We start from the raw sequence: 16768 nt of genomic DNA on the forward strand, positions 1-16768 counted from the left end.
GCAGCACATAGAGAAGCTGCAACAACCACAAAAGTGTATGCACCAAAGATAACCAAAGAAATCACTCATTCTGTAACCAGTGAGAATGGTATGATTTGGTTTTTGGATTAATTTCATGGCTCAGTTGGACAATCATCTCACCTGGAGATGCAGAACTTCTGTGTGCCTCTTACTGTGACAAAACTAGACACATTCAGTCTTGACATGAAGGGAGAAAAATGTGGCGGGGTGTGGTTTTAGGCTGACAGCATTCACCCTTCATAAGAGGCAGTTGCTCTTTAGCACTTACAGGAACTCAACTGAAGCAGTTGTGTTCACAGAGAGAGCCAAATCGATACTGAAACTGCTAGAGTGAGACAACGGGAAAGGGTAGCCTTGTGGCAGCTGTAGCAGTCCTGAGTCCAGGTTAAAAGTACAAGAAGTTTTCACAAAAACAAATACAGAGAGAAAATACATTCAGCCCTTCCCCAAAAGAGAAGCATTTCAGTGATTCAGAAGTGCCATTTTAGTCCATTTACCATAAAAGTTATCAAAGCTAAAAGCTAGATTATTTAATCTTTGCACATCAAGAATGAGATACCTTCTTTCACCCTTTTTTTCCTCCAGCCCTCAACTGATAATTTCAGAAGTTCTAATTGTGGTTCAGGAGCCCCTAGGGTGAAAAATACCTATGAAACAAGATGCTGAGTGTGAACAGAGCGTGTTTAGGGCAGCTGGATGGCAGGGGACAGAGCACGGGCGGGCTGACTCAGCTGACATGTGCGCGAACGGGGAGGGAGAGCACACACGTGTAAGATCAGGGTAGAAGGGGAGGTGGATGCAAAAGTCAGCCTTGCGGGGTTGTGTGCGTGCGTGTGTGTTGGAGGGGGTTACTGAAAGTCAAACCAGCAATAACTTTTTCCAGTTCCTGTCTTAGTTATGTAAGTTGCAAACCAAACTCAAAATCCCTGTTTCCTGACTTTGACAATGATACTGCTTCCAGCAGTTATAAACGAAACTGAAAGCGGATCCATATGGACACTGACTCCACAGCATAGGTTTAATCATGTGAGCTGTCCCGTAGAACTTTTTAAGGAATCTGGCACACAGCAGACAGTTCCTGAAAGCATTCACTGGATTCAGAGCTCAGGTTTTCCCACTGTTCATACTGAGTGTTCAGTGGAATAATCAATAATCGGAAAGGAACTGAGCAAATACCGAAGTAGCAGTCACAGGTCAAAGGGATAACGAAGGATTGCCGTTTTTCTCAGTGATTTCCTGCAGCTTTATGCTAGCAACAAAACCAAATCTCCAAGCCAATCAATCTCACAGAATCACTCAGTACTTCCAAGTACTTTCAAAAGGAAATGTATTTGTTAGGTATTATGTCCCTGACTAGGGCCTATACTGATTTCCATACGTGACCAATCCATATGCAATCCATAACCTAAGAGCCCTATGAACAGGAAACACAGCTTTGGGTCATGCACCCATATGGAAACTGGGATACAAAATATAAATTATCCTAATTATGTACTCCTTCATTATAAGCCCATCTTGATGATTACAATGGTGTTTACAAGAACATTTTATTTTGGGTTTCTGAAATTTAAAGCGCTGTTACGCAACCCAGAGAAGTTCCACGCCTTCCCAAGGCATGCTCTCGTTCAAAGCTCCACAAGATGGATAGCTGACTTTGGTTAGCAGCTTTTGCCCATGACAAAAACTGGGCTTATAAGCCCGGTGAATCTAACGCTAAGCTTGTCTAAAGGCCACAAGTACTTTAATTGCTGTTGTACTCACAAAGGCTCAAACTAGTACGGGTGGCAGGGAGAGAAGGTATAAACTGTATGTTATAAAAATGGAGGAAAACGCCTTGCTCTACCCTGCCAGATTAGAAGGAGCAACTCTTTGATCAGAACAGAGGTCACCATCATAAAAGGAACTGAACAAATATCCTGTGATAGGCCATGCTGCCTGTGCCAACAGAAGTGGTGTTCTCTAACTACTCCACCTGATTCAGGGCTTGAGAATACAATGCAGAGCCATAAAATAACACAGTTCCTTTCCTTAGCAAGAAACTGGATGGGATGCCTCAAGAGACCCTTTCCAAGCTTAACAACTTAAATGGCTACTTGCAGGAATGTGCAAAGGTCGAAGCTCAGTATTAAAACGCACATCTGTAACACAATCGAACTGAGCATTGCTGCAACCCCGCTCAGCCTAGGCCGCCTCAGTGGCGGACCCATCCTTCGGCACCATTTCCCAACTCTACACTGCACCAGAAAGGGACAAAGAGGGCACCTCCTTGCTAACAGCTCAAAGGGTAAAATCCCAGTCCTGCAGCTGCCCTTCCTGACTCCAAGCAGGTGAATTTGGTGCATTTGGACAGCCTGTTCCTCTGCCAGGCTGCTTCTCCAGCCAACGAAATCTAAGGCATATTTTGTTTAAAGAAGTCAGTCACCTTGTGGATCAAACCATGAAGAGGAGGTCACTTTTCCAGGCTTATCACCTGAAAAAAGTGACGACCTGTCCACACACACACCACGAATCTCAGGTGGTAAGGCTGAGGTTACCTCTATTTGCTTACAATTCTCTTTCCCGCTTGTTGTGATTACAACAAAGAACAAATGCTTAATTTGTGCTTGTATCTCAACATACGTCAGTAAAACTCAGCGCGCTTGCCACAAGAGGACGTACGCGTTACTCTCGCTGATCTGCTGTCACGCAACTTTCGCCATTTTTGAGGTTTTTTTGTGCAGTCATACCAGCAAGTAGTAGGAAGGCGCTGGAATGTTCCATTTATCCCTCCTGGATCCCATTAAACTGTCATCTATCGCCTTATTTATAAATGTGTTGTTCAGCTTAGACCTCGTACCTGAAGATTAGAGGTGAAGAACTACAGTTACAGCCGGATGATTTAGAAATAATGCTGTAACTTAATGGTGGTGCCGCTACCACTAGGCAGTCCTTTTCTTAAGGACATATAGAGGCATATAAGAAGAGGTAAGTTGTGGTGGGATGTAAGGAACACAAAGATTTGGGGGGGAAACTGCGTAGACTTGCTGCCATGATGAGCGCTGCTTCTTAGAGAATTCTTTTTAAAAGCTATCTTTCATTTCAGAGGCTCTGCAGACATGGCTGGTGCTTTCCAACATTATCCAAATAGGACATAAGAGTAAAGTAATGAAGTAATGACAAGCTCTTTGCGTTTCTTTAAAATGTAAGTGGAATAGGTGGTACTGGCTTGAAACACCAATTCCAAGACATCCATAGGGTACCAGCTCATCAGAGCCATTACCAATCCTGACGATCATGTGTTTCTGTGGTTAAAAAACATTTTCCTTGTTGTTCCATCAGGTCTGAAAATAAAAAAGCCCATTCCTTCAGTGAGCATGCATCGACCACCTATGTTTAACTGAACTGCCACGAGACTCTTGTTACGGCAGGATCTGAGAGGGAATAGTGTTTCACCAGACAAAAAAAAACAAAACAGTTGAGCATTAACGTCCCAAGTGCGTGTTTGGGACGAAAGCCCGCGGCGGGGGCCCTCACGGAGGGAACGGGGTATAGCGACACAGGTGAAGGGCGTAACGAAAGCGTGTGGTCCAAGGGACACGGGCACCGTGAGCCCTCCGACTTCCTCAGTGACGCTCCGCCGGCTCCTTCACAGCAGCGCGCGGGAGGCGGCCTTGGCGCGCGCAGCGCCCCGCGACCGCGGAGCGCCCCAACGGACACGGCTTCGTAGCCGGGAACGCGCTTGCGGCCGTCCCGTGGCGGGGGGAGGCCTCAGCCGCGCGGCCGTCCTTCCCTGAGGAGCTTCCCCCCGGTGCCGCCCCGCCCCGAGCGGTGCCTGACGAGCCTTACCGCTCTCCCGGCCGTTCCCTCAGGCCACAGCCAGGCCAGCGGCCCGCGCGCCGCTTCCCTCCGCCCCGAGCCGGGCTGCCCTGACTGACCCCCTTGCCTCCCCACCGGGGCGGGGCGGGAAGACCGGCGAGGCCGGTCTCGCTGAGGGCCGGACCGGGCGGGCGGAGCGGCGGCGAGGTGAGGCGAGGAGCGAAGGAGAGGCGGTAGGGCGCCGCTGCGGCGGGTGATGACGTCGGAGGCGTTTCCGGCGCCGGGGCGGTGACCGCGGAACGCACGGAAGGGGCCGCCGCCGGGAGGGACCCGCGGTGGAGTGGAGCGGGGCGGGAGGGAAGGGAAGAGCGCGGTGAGGGGCCCGGCCGAGCCCAGGCCCGGCGGCAGCGGGGCGGGGCGGGGCGGGCGAGGGGCGGCGGGAGCGCTTTCAGCAGCGGCGACAAATATCGCGAGAAGTGGCGCGGCGCCGGCGCTAGAGGTGACCGAGACAGCGGCGGCAGCGGCCCCGGGTGCCTCCTCCTTCCTCCTCCCCCTCCTCCTCCTCCCCACGGGGTGCTGGCGCTGAGCGAGGCCGATCGGCGGCCATGGAGAAGGCGGCGGTACCGACGGCGGCGGAGGGAGGCGGGGACGGCGGGAGCGCCGCGGCGGGGCCCGGTCCCCCGGAGGGGCTGAGCAGCAGCGGCGGTGGCGGCGGCACCTCACCCACCTCACCCGGGGCGGCGGCGGCGGCGGCGCCGCGGGGGTTGGTGCGGGTGTGCGACCTGCTGCTGAAGAAGAAAGCGACGGCGACGGCGAAGGCCAAGCGGAGCGGGCGGGCGGGCAGGCCGGCCAGCAGCAGCGAGAGCGGCGGCGGCGGCAGCGAGAGCAGCAACAACGGCAGCGAGGAGGAGGAGGAGGAGGAAGACGACGAGGAAGAGGAAGAAGAGGAGGTGTCCGAGGTACGGCGGGGGTGAGCGGGGTCCCCGGGGGTGGGGGGGCGGGAGGGGGGCGATGCCCGGGGCGGGGGCGGCGGGGGGGCGGCCCGGGGGTTGCCCTACTGATCCGGTTTCATAATTCCTCGCCGCCGCCGCCCCCGCCTCCCGCGGGGCCCTGCCGCAGAGGCAGAAAGGGGGCAGCACCGCGCCGCCCGGGGGCGGGACCGGGACCGGGGCGGGGGGACCCACACCGGAGCCCCCCGTGCACCTCCCGCCGCGGGGGAGCCGGCGGTGCCCGGGGGGCGGGGGCGGCGGCGCCGGTGTGCCTCGGGGCTGGGTGGGGGGGATGTCCCGGGGGCTCCCCGGGAGCCTCCGCCGGCGGCGGCCGCGCTCCCCCGTTTCGGGCACTGGGGAAGGGAAGGGCCCGAGGCGTGTTGCAGGTGCTCCTCGACGCCGCGTTTTGCGTCTACACGTGCCGTGGCGTGATTGGGATGGCTCTCGCTGGAGAGCGTGGCGGCGGGCACGCTGCAGAATGCCCGTGCTGAGGCTTTTAGGCAGGCCTGGGCTCCGGGTGCCTGGCTAGGAAGCGGTGTGCGCTCCCCACCGTGGGAATAGATCATCTTGAAGAGAAGCAGGTGAGCGTGCAGCTAATGCCAAGGCTTCCTTAGAGCCCGGGGCGTTTTGCTGTCATCCTCCGCCTTCTCTGAACCTGACAGCAGCCACAGTTCCAATGTAATGCTGAAACATGCACAGGGAAGCGTTATGAACTTGCTCTCAATTAATGTTGGGTTTTTCAGGTAGGTATCGCTGGAGAAGGCCAAGCAAGACTTGAAGCCCGTTTCTTATTTGCATATGCAGTCTCACAGAGTTCCTTTGCTGAGTAGTTTTAATTCTGTAACCTTGTAAGCTGAATGTTCACTTCCGCTTTTTTTTGAATAGCGTCCTCAAAAAAAGTCTGCTTCAAGTGTGTGAGCTTTTCTTTGAACTTGATTTCTAAGCAGTTTGGCTTTTAAGTGGTGTATCTACTTTTGTGCTAGAAATTAAAATGAGCAGGAAGAAAGGGAAGGAAGAGTCTGATACGTTGAAGGAAGGGCTGGGCTAAGACGGTGATAGACTTTTTCATGGTTAAGAAGCACTCTGCATTTCTGCAGGAGTTGATACAAGAAGCATTTTGTACAACTAATGTGAGATAAATTGCACACTAAGTGTGTCTCGATTAATGAGTTATTATACCTGGCATTTTGTTTCAATAATGTGTATTTTTAGGAAAGCAAGCATCTTCTTGTAGGTAGAAGTCTTTGAGATGTAAAACTTGCAAGCTAGGCAGCTGCGGTTGTATGCTGAACTGTGCTACCTAGCAGTCCTACAGGTGCTTGAAGAGTAACCTTGACCAGAGTTGGTTGAGCTTCGCTCTGGTGGTGTGTGGCGAAGGGGTGAAGGCCCTTCATGACTTAGCAGATGTATCGGTTGATAGCTGAGCGTTGAGATGAGCTGCACGTGATGGCAACCTTCAGCGGAATTTGTGTGAAAGGAGACTTGATGGCAGAATCATAGGCAGGTTTATTTTGCGGTCCGTAGCCATCTTTCTAAAAGCCTCCTTAAACTGATAGCTATCAGATGGCATAGAGTGATGAGAAGGGCAGAGACCACCGAGGAACATGTGTAGTGTAAGGTGAGGTGAGCCTTAGCTTGCATGCTGTGCCTCATGCAGCCGTAGGTTCCTATTTAATATCCTTTGAGACCTGCAGAGAGATTAAAAAAGCAAATGATCATTAAAGTATCATGAGGCAGCGGAAGAATGCTTCACGTTTTTTTCTGACAGAATGACATGTGCTGTAGGTACCAAAAGCTGTCAAGGCAGTTTTGGTATCTGGAAGCTTCCCTGATGTTCTCACTGTATTCATAGTAAGTGAAGGCTTTCCCATTCTGGGTGGTCTGGGATTAAATATTAAGCAGGGTTAAGTGAGTGTGCGATAAACAAGTTAATAATACTGAGTTTAAGTTCAGGATAGCATGCATTTTGTCATATATTAGCTTTATTTATAGTAATTCCTTTTCTTGATCGTTCAGGTTGCTTGCAAAAAAACGCTTTAGTCTGTCTCCCGCTGACTTGAGGATGAAATGGTCCAGCTTGTAGAATATGCGCAGCTGAAATCATAGTTTTTAGGAATGTGGACATGAGGATGGCCTGATTAATGGAGCAGAGGATCTAACTTCAAAGTAGTTCCCAGCAGCTCCTGGGGAGGCAATGTGTTTTGAGTGTTCTCAGCAAAAGGGAGTTTTCCTTGTCTGAAAGCAACCTGATGTTTAATTTTGCCTTTTAGAAGCTTTTTTTTTTTTTAAAAAAAGGGTTTGTTTCTACTGAGGAATTTTTGTTTGGTTTGGGTTTAAATTTTTTTTTCTCAGTTCAGACTTACTTGAGATGTGCAAAGCTTATGTAGCTCTCAGCAGTTGGATTGTGGTCTTCTGACCACTGGCAGTCTGGAAGGAAGAACACAAAGAAATCTAAGTTTATGGTTTTGCTGTAAACGGAAACTATTGTGGAAACACTGCATAAGATGGTGTTCCCTCCCAGCCATTCAGTTCATTATCTCTGTAAACTTAAGACAGTGTGTCTTAGGCTATTTTTTGACCTTCATTACATTACATTACATTAAGGCTTCTCTAGTCTCTGAAGCAAAGTACTTCAAGATTTGACTACTAATGAGACCACTTCTAAAATTCAGGAGTACAGTAGCAACAAGTCAAAGGAGTTACAATCGGAAACCTGGCAGATACTAAATCATAAAAACCCCAGGAGCAGGAAGCCATTGTTTGGCTCAGTTGTTGCTGAGCTGATGGAATGGAATAAAAAGTTGTAATCGGATGTTTTCATCTCAGTCTGCTTCTAAACTCTGTTAGATCTGAGTGTGGAAGCATAGGCACTGGGTAGAGCTCTGGGAGAAGTCGATCTGGAATTTCATACCAACAACTTAATGAGCTCCTATTACAATGCTCATGGCAACCTCCACGGTTTCTTTTTGAAATTGCAGCAAATCGCTGCTTGCCAAACCTCAAGGTTCTAGGTAGCATGGTCCAGTACTGTCAATGGCAAATGGCCTTTTCCCTGGCCGCCAGTGAATAAAAAAATGGCAACTCTTTTCAGCGCCCAGGAAAAGGCATTTTAAAGTAAGAGAAAAACGAGAGTAGAGATTACACACTGGGGGAGGTCAGCTTGCATGCTTCTTGGCAGAGTTCTGGTCTTAGTTTATGGACAATCAGGTACCAGCAAAAGGGTTCTGTTTTCATAGAGGTAGCTTCTTAAGCTGTTTAAGGAGCTGTACTGTTGGTAAATAGGACTGCGGTGCCCCGTTGATCGATAACTCACAGGGAGTGTGCAGTCAGGCAAAAATTGGATAGGTGCAGTGACACATGGAAAATGTAATCAGTTGGCGTGTTAGGTGTTTAAGGGTGAGACCAAGGTACACCTCTGTTCTCGAGCGGATTTCTGTGAGGAGTGTCACTGAAGAAGGCTGTGCTCTTGGGTCAGTCTATTCATTGCATCCCTAACGGGAAGGTGTTTTTGCTTTTTAGTGGGGCTTTGTACAGTGTACCCTCCACCTCCGCTTAGCATGGCTTATTATTGATATGTAAATATGTGAGACAAATACGAAGACAACTGCCCGTCCAATTTGTGCCTTATGGCAAGTCAAAGGTCTGTCTTCTCAGCTGCCTAAAAGAATGATTTTCAGGACATGAGTCAAAAAAAATAAAAAACCAAGGCAAAAAAAGGCAGAGGGAGGATGTCAGACAAATGAAAGCTGTTGTATAATGCAAAGCTTGGGAACATTAATATTGTTTGGGAACTTTATTATTTGCTTTTTTTTAATGAAAACATAGTTTAGCCATTCCTCTTGAACGTCCTTGGATAAAAAAGCATAAATATGCAGGTTTCTTGAAAGTGTTTTGCTATGTACTGATTTTGTTAAACATTTGCCTTCAATAAATAGTGAAATAGTGCAAAAAATGTCCAAGTCCTAGTGGCAAGTTGCTACTGAAAAGTCTGATGTCCAGAGTGCGTTAGGGCTTCTCTTACTAAACACAGGTTTAATTGTATAATAAAAACTGTTTACAAGCTTATTTCAAGTCTTTGAACTTAGAGAGGATGTTTGCTGCTGGCAGTGAAGTTTATAATTGCTTTCCCTAATATCGTATCCGTTTCAAGAGTTTGTAAGTTCAGTTTTGTCCGTGAGAGCAAAGTCTCGTGACGATTAGATGTGGATCAGTCTTGGATTTGAGTGTTATTTGTTTTCTTTCATTTTCCTCTGAGTGGTATCGTTTGTTACTGGACTCTCATACGATGTGCAAATTAGCTTTCTAAATGTAATCCTCAATAACGTTTGCTGTACCTGAAAGCGCTGCTCTATGCAAAGGACGTTTACTGAGATGGTTTGGCTGTTTCTTAAGCATTCTTGTTTTTACTGCTGCCTCATAGCTGCTGTAATTCAAAGTTCATTTTTGTTTTTTCAGCTGCAATTGAATTAATCACTTAACTGAACTAGTAAGATGAAGTAAATAAAACAAGAAAACACCACCGGTCCTCGAAAAGTTCTTCCTGCCAAAGAAGCTGCTCTTAACTTCTTGAGCTTCAGATGTAAGGGGTTAATCCGAAAACTTGGGCTTACTGGTGTGATTTCAAGGGCGTCACAGGCACACGGTTGTAATACTTAAATTGTAAAAGGCTTTAACAGCTTAAGTGTTGAAATAAGCTGTTGATTTGAAACACAGAATTTATTTTGTAATTTCTTTTTTTTCTTAAATCCCAGCTGTCTGAATTAGAATCCTGGAATAAGGCCGTTGGGTTCGTAGGGCTGCTGAAGAGCCAGTATGTCTCGCTTGACCATCATATGATACATACTCTTTATACCATGACTTTCATCTCCTCACGTCTTCAAATATGGGATGGAACATGCAACCAACCGGGCTCTGTCCTTGTTAGTGTGTGGCATCCTGACGTACAGTTCAGTCTGGTATTCTGGTGCCGCCTTTAATGCTGTAATTCTTTTCCTTCTGTCGTCTTTGACAGCTTTTTGGCTGTACTGTTTTGTTTCTTCCCTACAAAAGAAGAAATAATACTGACATCTCTTACGAGAAAAGCCGAACTTGCATAAGACCTGAGGTGACTTTGGCATTTTCCTCATCAGTATAGTTACTCCAGTGTATAGTTTGGTATAGCGATAGTGACCTCATATCAGTTGAATTGATGTGACTGGAAAAGCAGGTGAGCCACAGCAGGGACCGCGGCAGACCACTTCTCCATCTCTAGGAAGAACCGTATCGTGCCACTTGAGAAAGGCCAATTCTTACCTTTATGGCCCGTACTCCCAACACAAAGCCTGCTCCTAGGGAAAATATTTTAACAGGGTTGGTGTTATGGGTGCTATTTTTGTTTTATTTTGGGGGAGGGATATGTTAAGTATGATGTAATGTAACTGTTAGGAGTTAGCATCCATTAATTGTCTCTGAAGATTATTAGAATTGGAGATTGCCTGGAAGCATGTAAAGGATGTTTTTGAAAAATCCATGAGATGACAGGGCTGTTGGTAAGTGAATCCCGCAACCAAGTTCCACAATAGTGACATTTGCCATAGCTGACCCCAAGAAGCATTAGCCAAAAACATTTAACATCCCTTCCTTGTTGTTCCCTAGGTTATGTTCCAGCCAAATCAGCTTGGAAAGATGGAATGATGATTTGGCTGGCTTCGCCACTCCCTGCTAACCACCATTCAGTCATTCCTCGTGTCACCCTATGGATGATGACTAGCATAACTCCCTTAGATAAGGGGGCATACGTGACTAGAATTCATATGCTAGTTAGGAGATCGAGCGTCCTGTTGACTGGCTGAGGTGGTAAGCAAAGGTTAAGCGTAGTATCTTTATGTGCGTTATGCAGAGCCGATAAGTGGTGTCTGGTGAGACTGAGAGCATATTTTGAAAAAAAAAAAATCCTAAACATTTGCCTGCTCTATGTAATTGAAGTTATTACTGAATATCTGGGTTTAAAAAGAAGCCCCTGCGTAAAATGACCACTGCAGACAGTGGAGTTAGGTATTGGTGGCACCACGTGAATTTGTTAACTTACTCAGGTACTTCTGCAGGAAATGTCCTTACAAACATAACTGCTGCGTGCAGGCTAGAGCCAAGCACCCCATACTTCATGCTAGTAATTTAGCTCTTTAAAGAGACTGATTTTTCTGGAAGAGGTTTAGCCGAGAGCATTTCCTCTTCTGTCAGTTTTAAAGGTAAATGGGATTATGTATGTTTGGGGTTTTTTTTCCTCTCTCTGTGTTTTCAAAACAAAACTATTTGTGCTTATTTAGGATATAGCTGATTTGGAAATGGGATTTAGGAATTGAAAAATCAATGCTGCGGATCCAAGATAAGTAAGAAGGCTTTGTTTCTGAGGTGAAGAAAACAAGCCCCGTTAGCGTTGAGGGGAAAAAAATTACACGAATTTGATATTAGTTTTTTAGACTATTTGAGGCAGAATCTATGGTTGCCTTGGTAGGCAACCTGCGTTTTTTCAGAAGTGGTGATGTGTTTTTGGTTACTTGCTGGTGCGGCATTTTAGGTGACCAAGTTGAAACAACATCCTGAAGATGTGCTGTATCTGTAGAGCTTCTGTACCTACGTCGGACTTTTCAGTTAAGTCAAGAACTTCTGATGTTTTGAGAAAGAATAGTAATTGTGTAGGTGGGGAAGGACTTAACTCTAGCAAAGTGTTTGGATCAGGTCATTAAAGTGACGCATGTACTTAGGGGGGGAAAAAAGAAGTCTTCCTTAATGTGCGCTTAGCCTTACCGGTGAATGCAAACATATCTTGGTGTTAGTGTGTGAATTCTGGTGACCTCTATGCAGTCATTGTGCGGCGTCAACAGGAATATTTGAAAAAAAAAAAAAAAAGCTTGACCAATGAAGGGCAGCATTTCCTCTCTGTTTCCACTAAGCAGTTACTGCTTTGCGTTAATCGGTACTCAGAGAGGTTATATCAGTGTTCGAGGTGTTTTTCAGCCACATTTTTTACCCCACTACGTACAGTCCTAAGCTCATAAGTAACGTGAACAGATCAAGCCATGTGGAGGTATTATTTAGCTGTTGTGTCACCTTGTTTTCACATTAGGTAATAGTTGTATACCAGGCTAAAAATCGGCCACAGAACCAAGTATGTCCTTAATATATATTTGTTTGTGCTTGCAGTATTTTCTTTTAGGCTCAGTGTTGTAATTATGGTGATTTTGTTTGCGTTACCCAGAGCCGTTTTTCAGAAATACAAGTCACTGGTAGTTTGATGTGCAGGTGTTTTTCCTCTGCTGTATTTTAGCTGAATCCTCAAGTCTTAGGAGTATAATGGTGTATCCTAGGAAATGAGCTGAAATAAACCCTGATTTTAGGTTTTTTTTCCCTGCACTGTCCCGATATCTTAGGTCTTTGTGGTGTTAATCATTGAAAATGTATAACATGTCCATGTACGCAGCTGTTGAGATGCTAGAAAGCAGAGCTAGGAAGAAGTTCGGAGTATTAAAAGTATGATGAAATGTCATTATTTAGAATATCAGTTTGGGGTTTTGGCCTTTGTCCTCTTCAAGTTCACTTAGAAAGAGTCAAAAAGTTAAGTGTCTGGATTGGTTGGTATTTTGTTTTAGGTTAAAATTAAAGGCATCTTTCACACAGTAATATCACTCCTTTCTACTGCTAAGGAGGCTGCCTCATCTTTGAGCTCAGGTTTGTTTCCCCTTGCCCTAATAAAAAAGGAATGGTTGTTTTTAAGCCTGTACGTCTGCCCTTCGCAGGAACTGTGTTGTGGATTGCAGCCTCAGCAGAAGGGGAACATCTGAAGCCTCTCTAGGGCAGAGAGTGATTCAGAGATGATAGGAGGAAGGTTGTTTTTGTCCTCCCAGTTCGTTCCGCGAGCAGGAATAGGACTAAACACGAGAAGCTGGTTGTTCCTAGTACATCTGTATCTGGCAGGTATCTGGTGACTCACATGTTTTCCTGTCCCTGAGCTTTGCTGTTTAAAAAGTTGAGGTATTTCTTTCCTTTTGTTCCATCTTGTCCTGAAATGCTTTGCCAGTGGAATTTTCCTTTTTACGCTGTTCTGCAGGTGTGAATTGCTCTCCTCCACAGAATGGTGAACAATGCTTTAATGAAGTTTAATATTTCAAGTCATGATGTGACATAGTTTTTTCTCCTCAAGCGCTCAGTGTTGTTCAGCCGCTGTGTCAGCGTGGGTACTAATCCCATCGAAGTTGGGGGAATTGGGCTTGCAGGAAGGTTGCAGTGAGCACGCTGCTGCCAGAGAAAAAAGCAAAAAAAGGCATTCATTGCTCCTCCCAGCCTCTCGGGAAATGATCTTGTTGAAAAAAACTCAGCAACAGAAAAAGCATGTTTACAGTTGATCAGTTCCTTGATCCAGTTTGTCAGGCAGTCGCACGAGAGCTTGTGCTGACACAGCGAAGAGCCAGGAACTTGGGCAGGGAGGAGGGACAAGGAGTGCCTTTTTTAGTGGAACTGTTCATTGAAACGCCTGTCAAAATAACACTTGCGTTGCCTTTGAGGACTCGAATTTTTAAGAATAGTACAGATCTGTGACAATTTTTGTATTAAGGGGCTAAGTGGCCCTCTTGACACTTTCTTTGGATCTTCCATTTGAAAGTGGCTGGTACAGTCCTGGAGAGATAAATAGTGCAGAAAGTCGGGGTTTTTTTTGTTTGCAGCTTTAAAACTTGAAAGCTTCTTGAGATAAAATCAGCACTGACTTGGTTACTCTCTGTTATTTGTTAAGGTTCTTGAGAGCAGCATATCAAGGATAGGGAGAGAGAGGAATGAAGCAGTATTTTCTTAAAATGTTGCTGCACTTGTGAGCATCGCTGTCGCCGCTCTGGTGTCATGTAGCGCAGTGCAGCAAAGGAGTCTTTTCGTCCACTGACTACCCTAAAATGGTCACAAGGCACAAATGTGATCAGTGTGGTAATCGTAATACAAATAGCCCAGCTAGTTTAAAGGAAAAGAGCACTTTGAACGTAGCAGTCTGCTAGATAGATGAACATATGCCTTCTGTCCATCTCAGTCATGAACAGAAGTGAAAGTTGGCATAACAGCATGCTGGTATTTTTGTGAAGCATCAACTTGATAAAGGATCTCCGCAGTCATAAATATAGTGGCAAACTTTTATGTGCTAAACTTTGAAGAAGGTCTTTGCTAAAGCGTGCGCGCGGGGGAAACGTTTATGCTTCTACACAACTTCTGTGTAAAACCACTCTAAATGTAATTGTGTGGCTGGGTTGGGAAAGTGTACTTGTGTCTTCGAGTTGAGGTGGGTTTTTAGAGCGTGCTAGTAGGTGCTCCAGAGCTGGGTTCTGCAAAAATATTTAGGATATGAGATGGCGTAATGTGATGAGTTGATCTTACCTCTGCCGCGACAGGGGGAATCTCTCCCTCTGAGCTATTCCCAGCTGTGCCCTTTCACCGCTTCTGTTTGGCCAGCTATCTCCGTAGCAGGGTGCTGGCCTGCGGTCTGTCTGAACAGTGGTAACGTGGGTACGGGGGGGAAGGGGGAGAAAGCTGTGTGCGTTATTTTCTTTGGTTGTTTTTTCTTCGGAGCCTGGAATGGACGTGTTGTATCAGCTCAGGATGTGCCTTGTTCGTCTCTGTGGACTTGGTGTAGCCTCTTTAGCTGAGCATTGACAAAACAGCTCTGCCGAGTGCAGGGTTTGTTGTGAAATTGATGTCGATGTTAATTCCTCCCCTGCTTTGGACCTGTTGGGTGCTGTTCTGTCCCAGCATTGCTTGGTTATGTCAGTGTATGGCCAAAACCTCCACAAGGTTGCAAATCTCTTGGCTTTCGATAACTATCAACAGTACTGGCTTTGAAGTGTGTGAAGTAGTGCCACCTAGAAAGCACTTGCTTGAGTGAATTAGACTTGAAATAAGGTTAGTAGTAGTACTCTCCATGAACTTTAATTAAAAGCCCCCTTATTTTTACATTAAAAAAAAAAAACCAAAATGTTTTCAAGGAAGGCGGATGTCTTCCTTGGTTTCTTTTACTGTCATCCAGAGATGGGTATTGCAGAGTACGCAGTCTTTCCAAACCATTGGAATACTTGTTAATAGAAATCATTTGAGCAATTGATTTTATAACAAAAATATTGTGTTCATAGTCTGGGATATAATTAAATTATTTTTTTAAACTTTTTGTGATCTTCCCATGCATTTATTAAATTTTGTCACTGGAAAATAATTCCTTTAGGCTCTGTGTGTATGATTCAATTTAAATGCCAGCGGAGGGGGAGAGGTTCTGCTATGGGGAGGGGGGTGCACATATGTTGGATTGAAAGGGGACCTCAGCTGTCAGGGTCAGGGTGGTGAGCTGTCCAGTGATGCTGTTGAAGACTGCTGAAGATTTTTTTAGATTTTGGACTCTTGCAAGCCTTTAGGGTTAGTCTTGGGCTAAAATCAGCTCTTATTGTGAGTGCATCTTGAACTGAGAAGTGCAGATGTTTGCAAGTTAATTGTTGTATATTTCTTTTGGCAATCTCAGATAAACTGAACCTGTGATTTAATTCCTGGAGACACAGCAAAGAAGAGGTGGGGAAAATGAGGTGTTGAGGTGTTGAGTGAACAAGCAGTGTTCAGCTACAAGTATTTCAGTCTGGCAGCTGGCTCAAGTGTACTGATGATAAATGCTGTGAGTTCTGGTGTGTGGTCCCCAGTCTGACTTGATCTTCCAAGTGACTTCAGATGAAACAAGAAGTCAACAACCATGTTGAAAGAGTATAGAGAACACAGAAGTCTCTCATTGTTTTTATTGAATTTACATATTTTCCCCTCTTCAGCCTTTTCAACCAGTTTGCTCTGTTAAATTCCAGGCGTGGTGTTGCTGTCAATGAACAGAGTAGGTTTTGTAGCTGGTTTAGTCCATGAACTTGAAGATGCCAGCTAAGTAACTCTGGATTTTGAGAGCTTTGTCAAAGAACGAAACATCGACTACGTTGTTATTGGTCCTGCTTGTTTCCGTGACAGTTAGGAAAGGTCTCAAAACCTGGTATTAACCAAGTCCAAATTAATTACGAACAGCCTACCTGAATGCAGAGCTGTTGAAACAACTGTCTGGGTCCCAGCTGGGAGAAAGGAGTCGGGGACAGCCCAACCCAGCAGATCCTGAATTAGAATTTGACACAGAAATACTTTATATCGGTGTTTGCTTAACTGGATTATTATGGATAGAAGAAAATGATGGACTAGGCCACTCTAAAAAGGAGGAGAGACTTCATTCTAGAAAGTGGCTTTTTCTGGCAAAAGGTTTCCTAACTCTTTGAGGGGAATGTATTTGCACTTAAGTATTCAAGAGCTTCCAGTGGCTTACGGCTGTTACCTGCAAAAAGTGCTTAGGTGTAAAACATTAGACAAGTTCCAGTGGATATTCCTATAAGCTTAATGACTGAAGAACTGGAGGTAAGGAACTAGCCTCCTGCATGTTGCTTGCAGTCCTTTTTATGGTCACCGAGTCTTGCATTATTATTTGTTCATTGTGTTCTGCGAGTGCCTAGCCAAAATTGCCAAAAACTTATTGTGTTACAGCACATATAAGAGATAGTGTCTAAATCTGGGAGCTCGCATACCAATATTAACCGGCTGAAAATAAAGGGCAACTTCTCCCGAAGCTGGCATCTTTATATCAAACAGAGTGCACGGCTAGAGCGTATGTTAAATGAGGATATATTGTTTTGAGCTTGTACTCAAATTTACACACTGCTGTGAAGATATCTTGGATTAGTACCTCTGTTAGAATTCAAGAGGTGTTAGCATGAATGTTGTTGGACTGTATGTGACTCCTACATGTGAGAAATTATTACTGTTTAGAGGCTATTCAAATGCCACTTACATTATACATAGCTTTCCTGTCACCAATATTTCATGTGCGGAATGAGAAAGGAATGTATTTGAATGTGTTTGGAGAAGGATCCTCCCTGTCCCAAATT

The 16768-nt window shown here is 45.7% G+C and overlaps 1 protein-coding gene across 5 annotated transcripts in view; it reads left to right on the forward strand.

Annotated features, from left to right (window-relative positions):
• The first annotated feature begins 4226 nt into the window (after positions 1–4226).
• ANKRD17 (ankyrin repeat domain 17) overlaps positions 4227–16768 on the forward strand; it is a 93746-nt gene continuing 81204 nt past the window's right edge. For 2 of the 5 annotated variants that reach the window (XM_075089946.1, XM_075089947.1), the window contains exon 1: positions 4229–4775. In XM_075089946.1, the coding sequence (XP_074946047.1) occupies positions 4422–4775 (354 nt within the window). In that variant the 5' untranslated portion in view covers positions 4229–4421. Of the gene's footprint in view, positions 4776–16768 lie in introns of all 5 variants that reach the window. The other 3 variants (XM_075089951.1, XM_075089952.1, XM_075089948.1) reach the window with 2 other exon arrangements.

This window comes from Phalacrocorax aristotelis, chromosome 4 (genome assembly GCF_949628215.1).
Source record: "Phalacrocorax aristotelis chromosome 4, bGulAri2.1, whole genome shotgun sequence".
Lineage (NCBI taxonomy): Eukaryota > Metazoa > Chordata > Aves > Suliformes > Phalacrocoracidae > Phalacrocorax > Phalacrocorax aristotelis.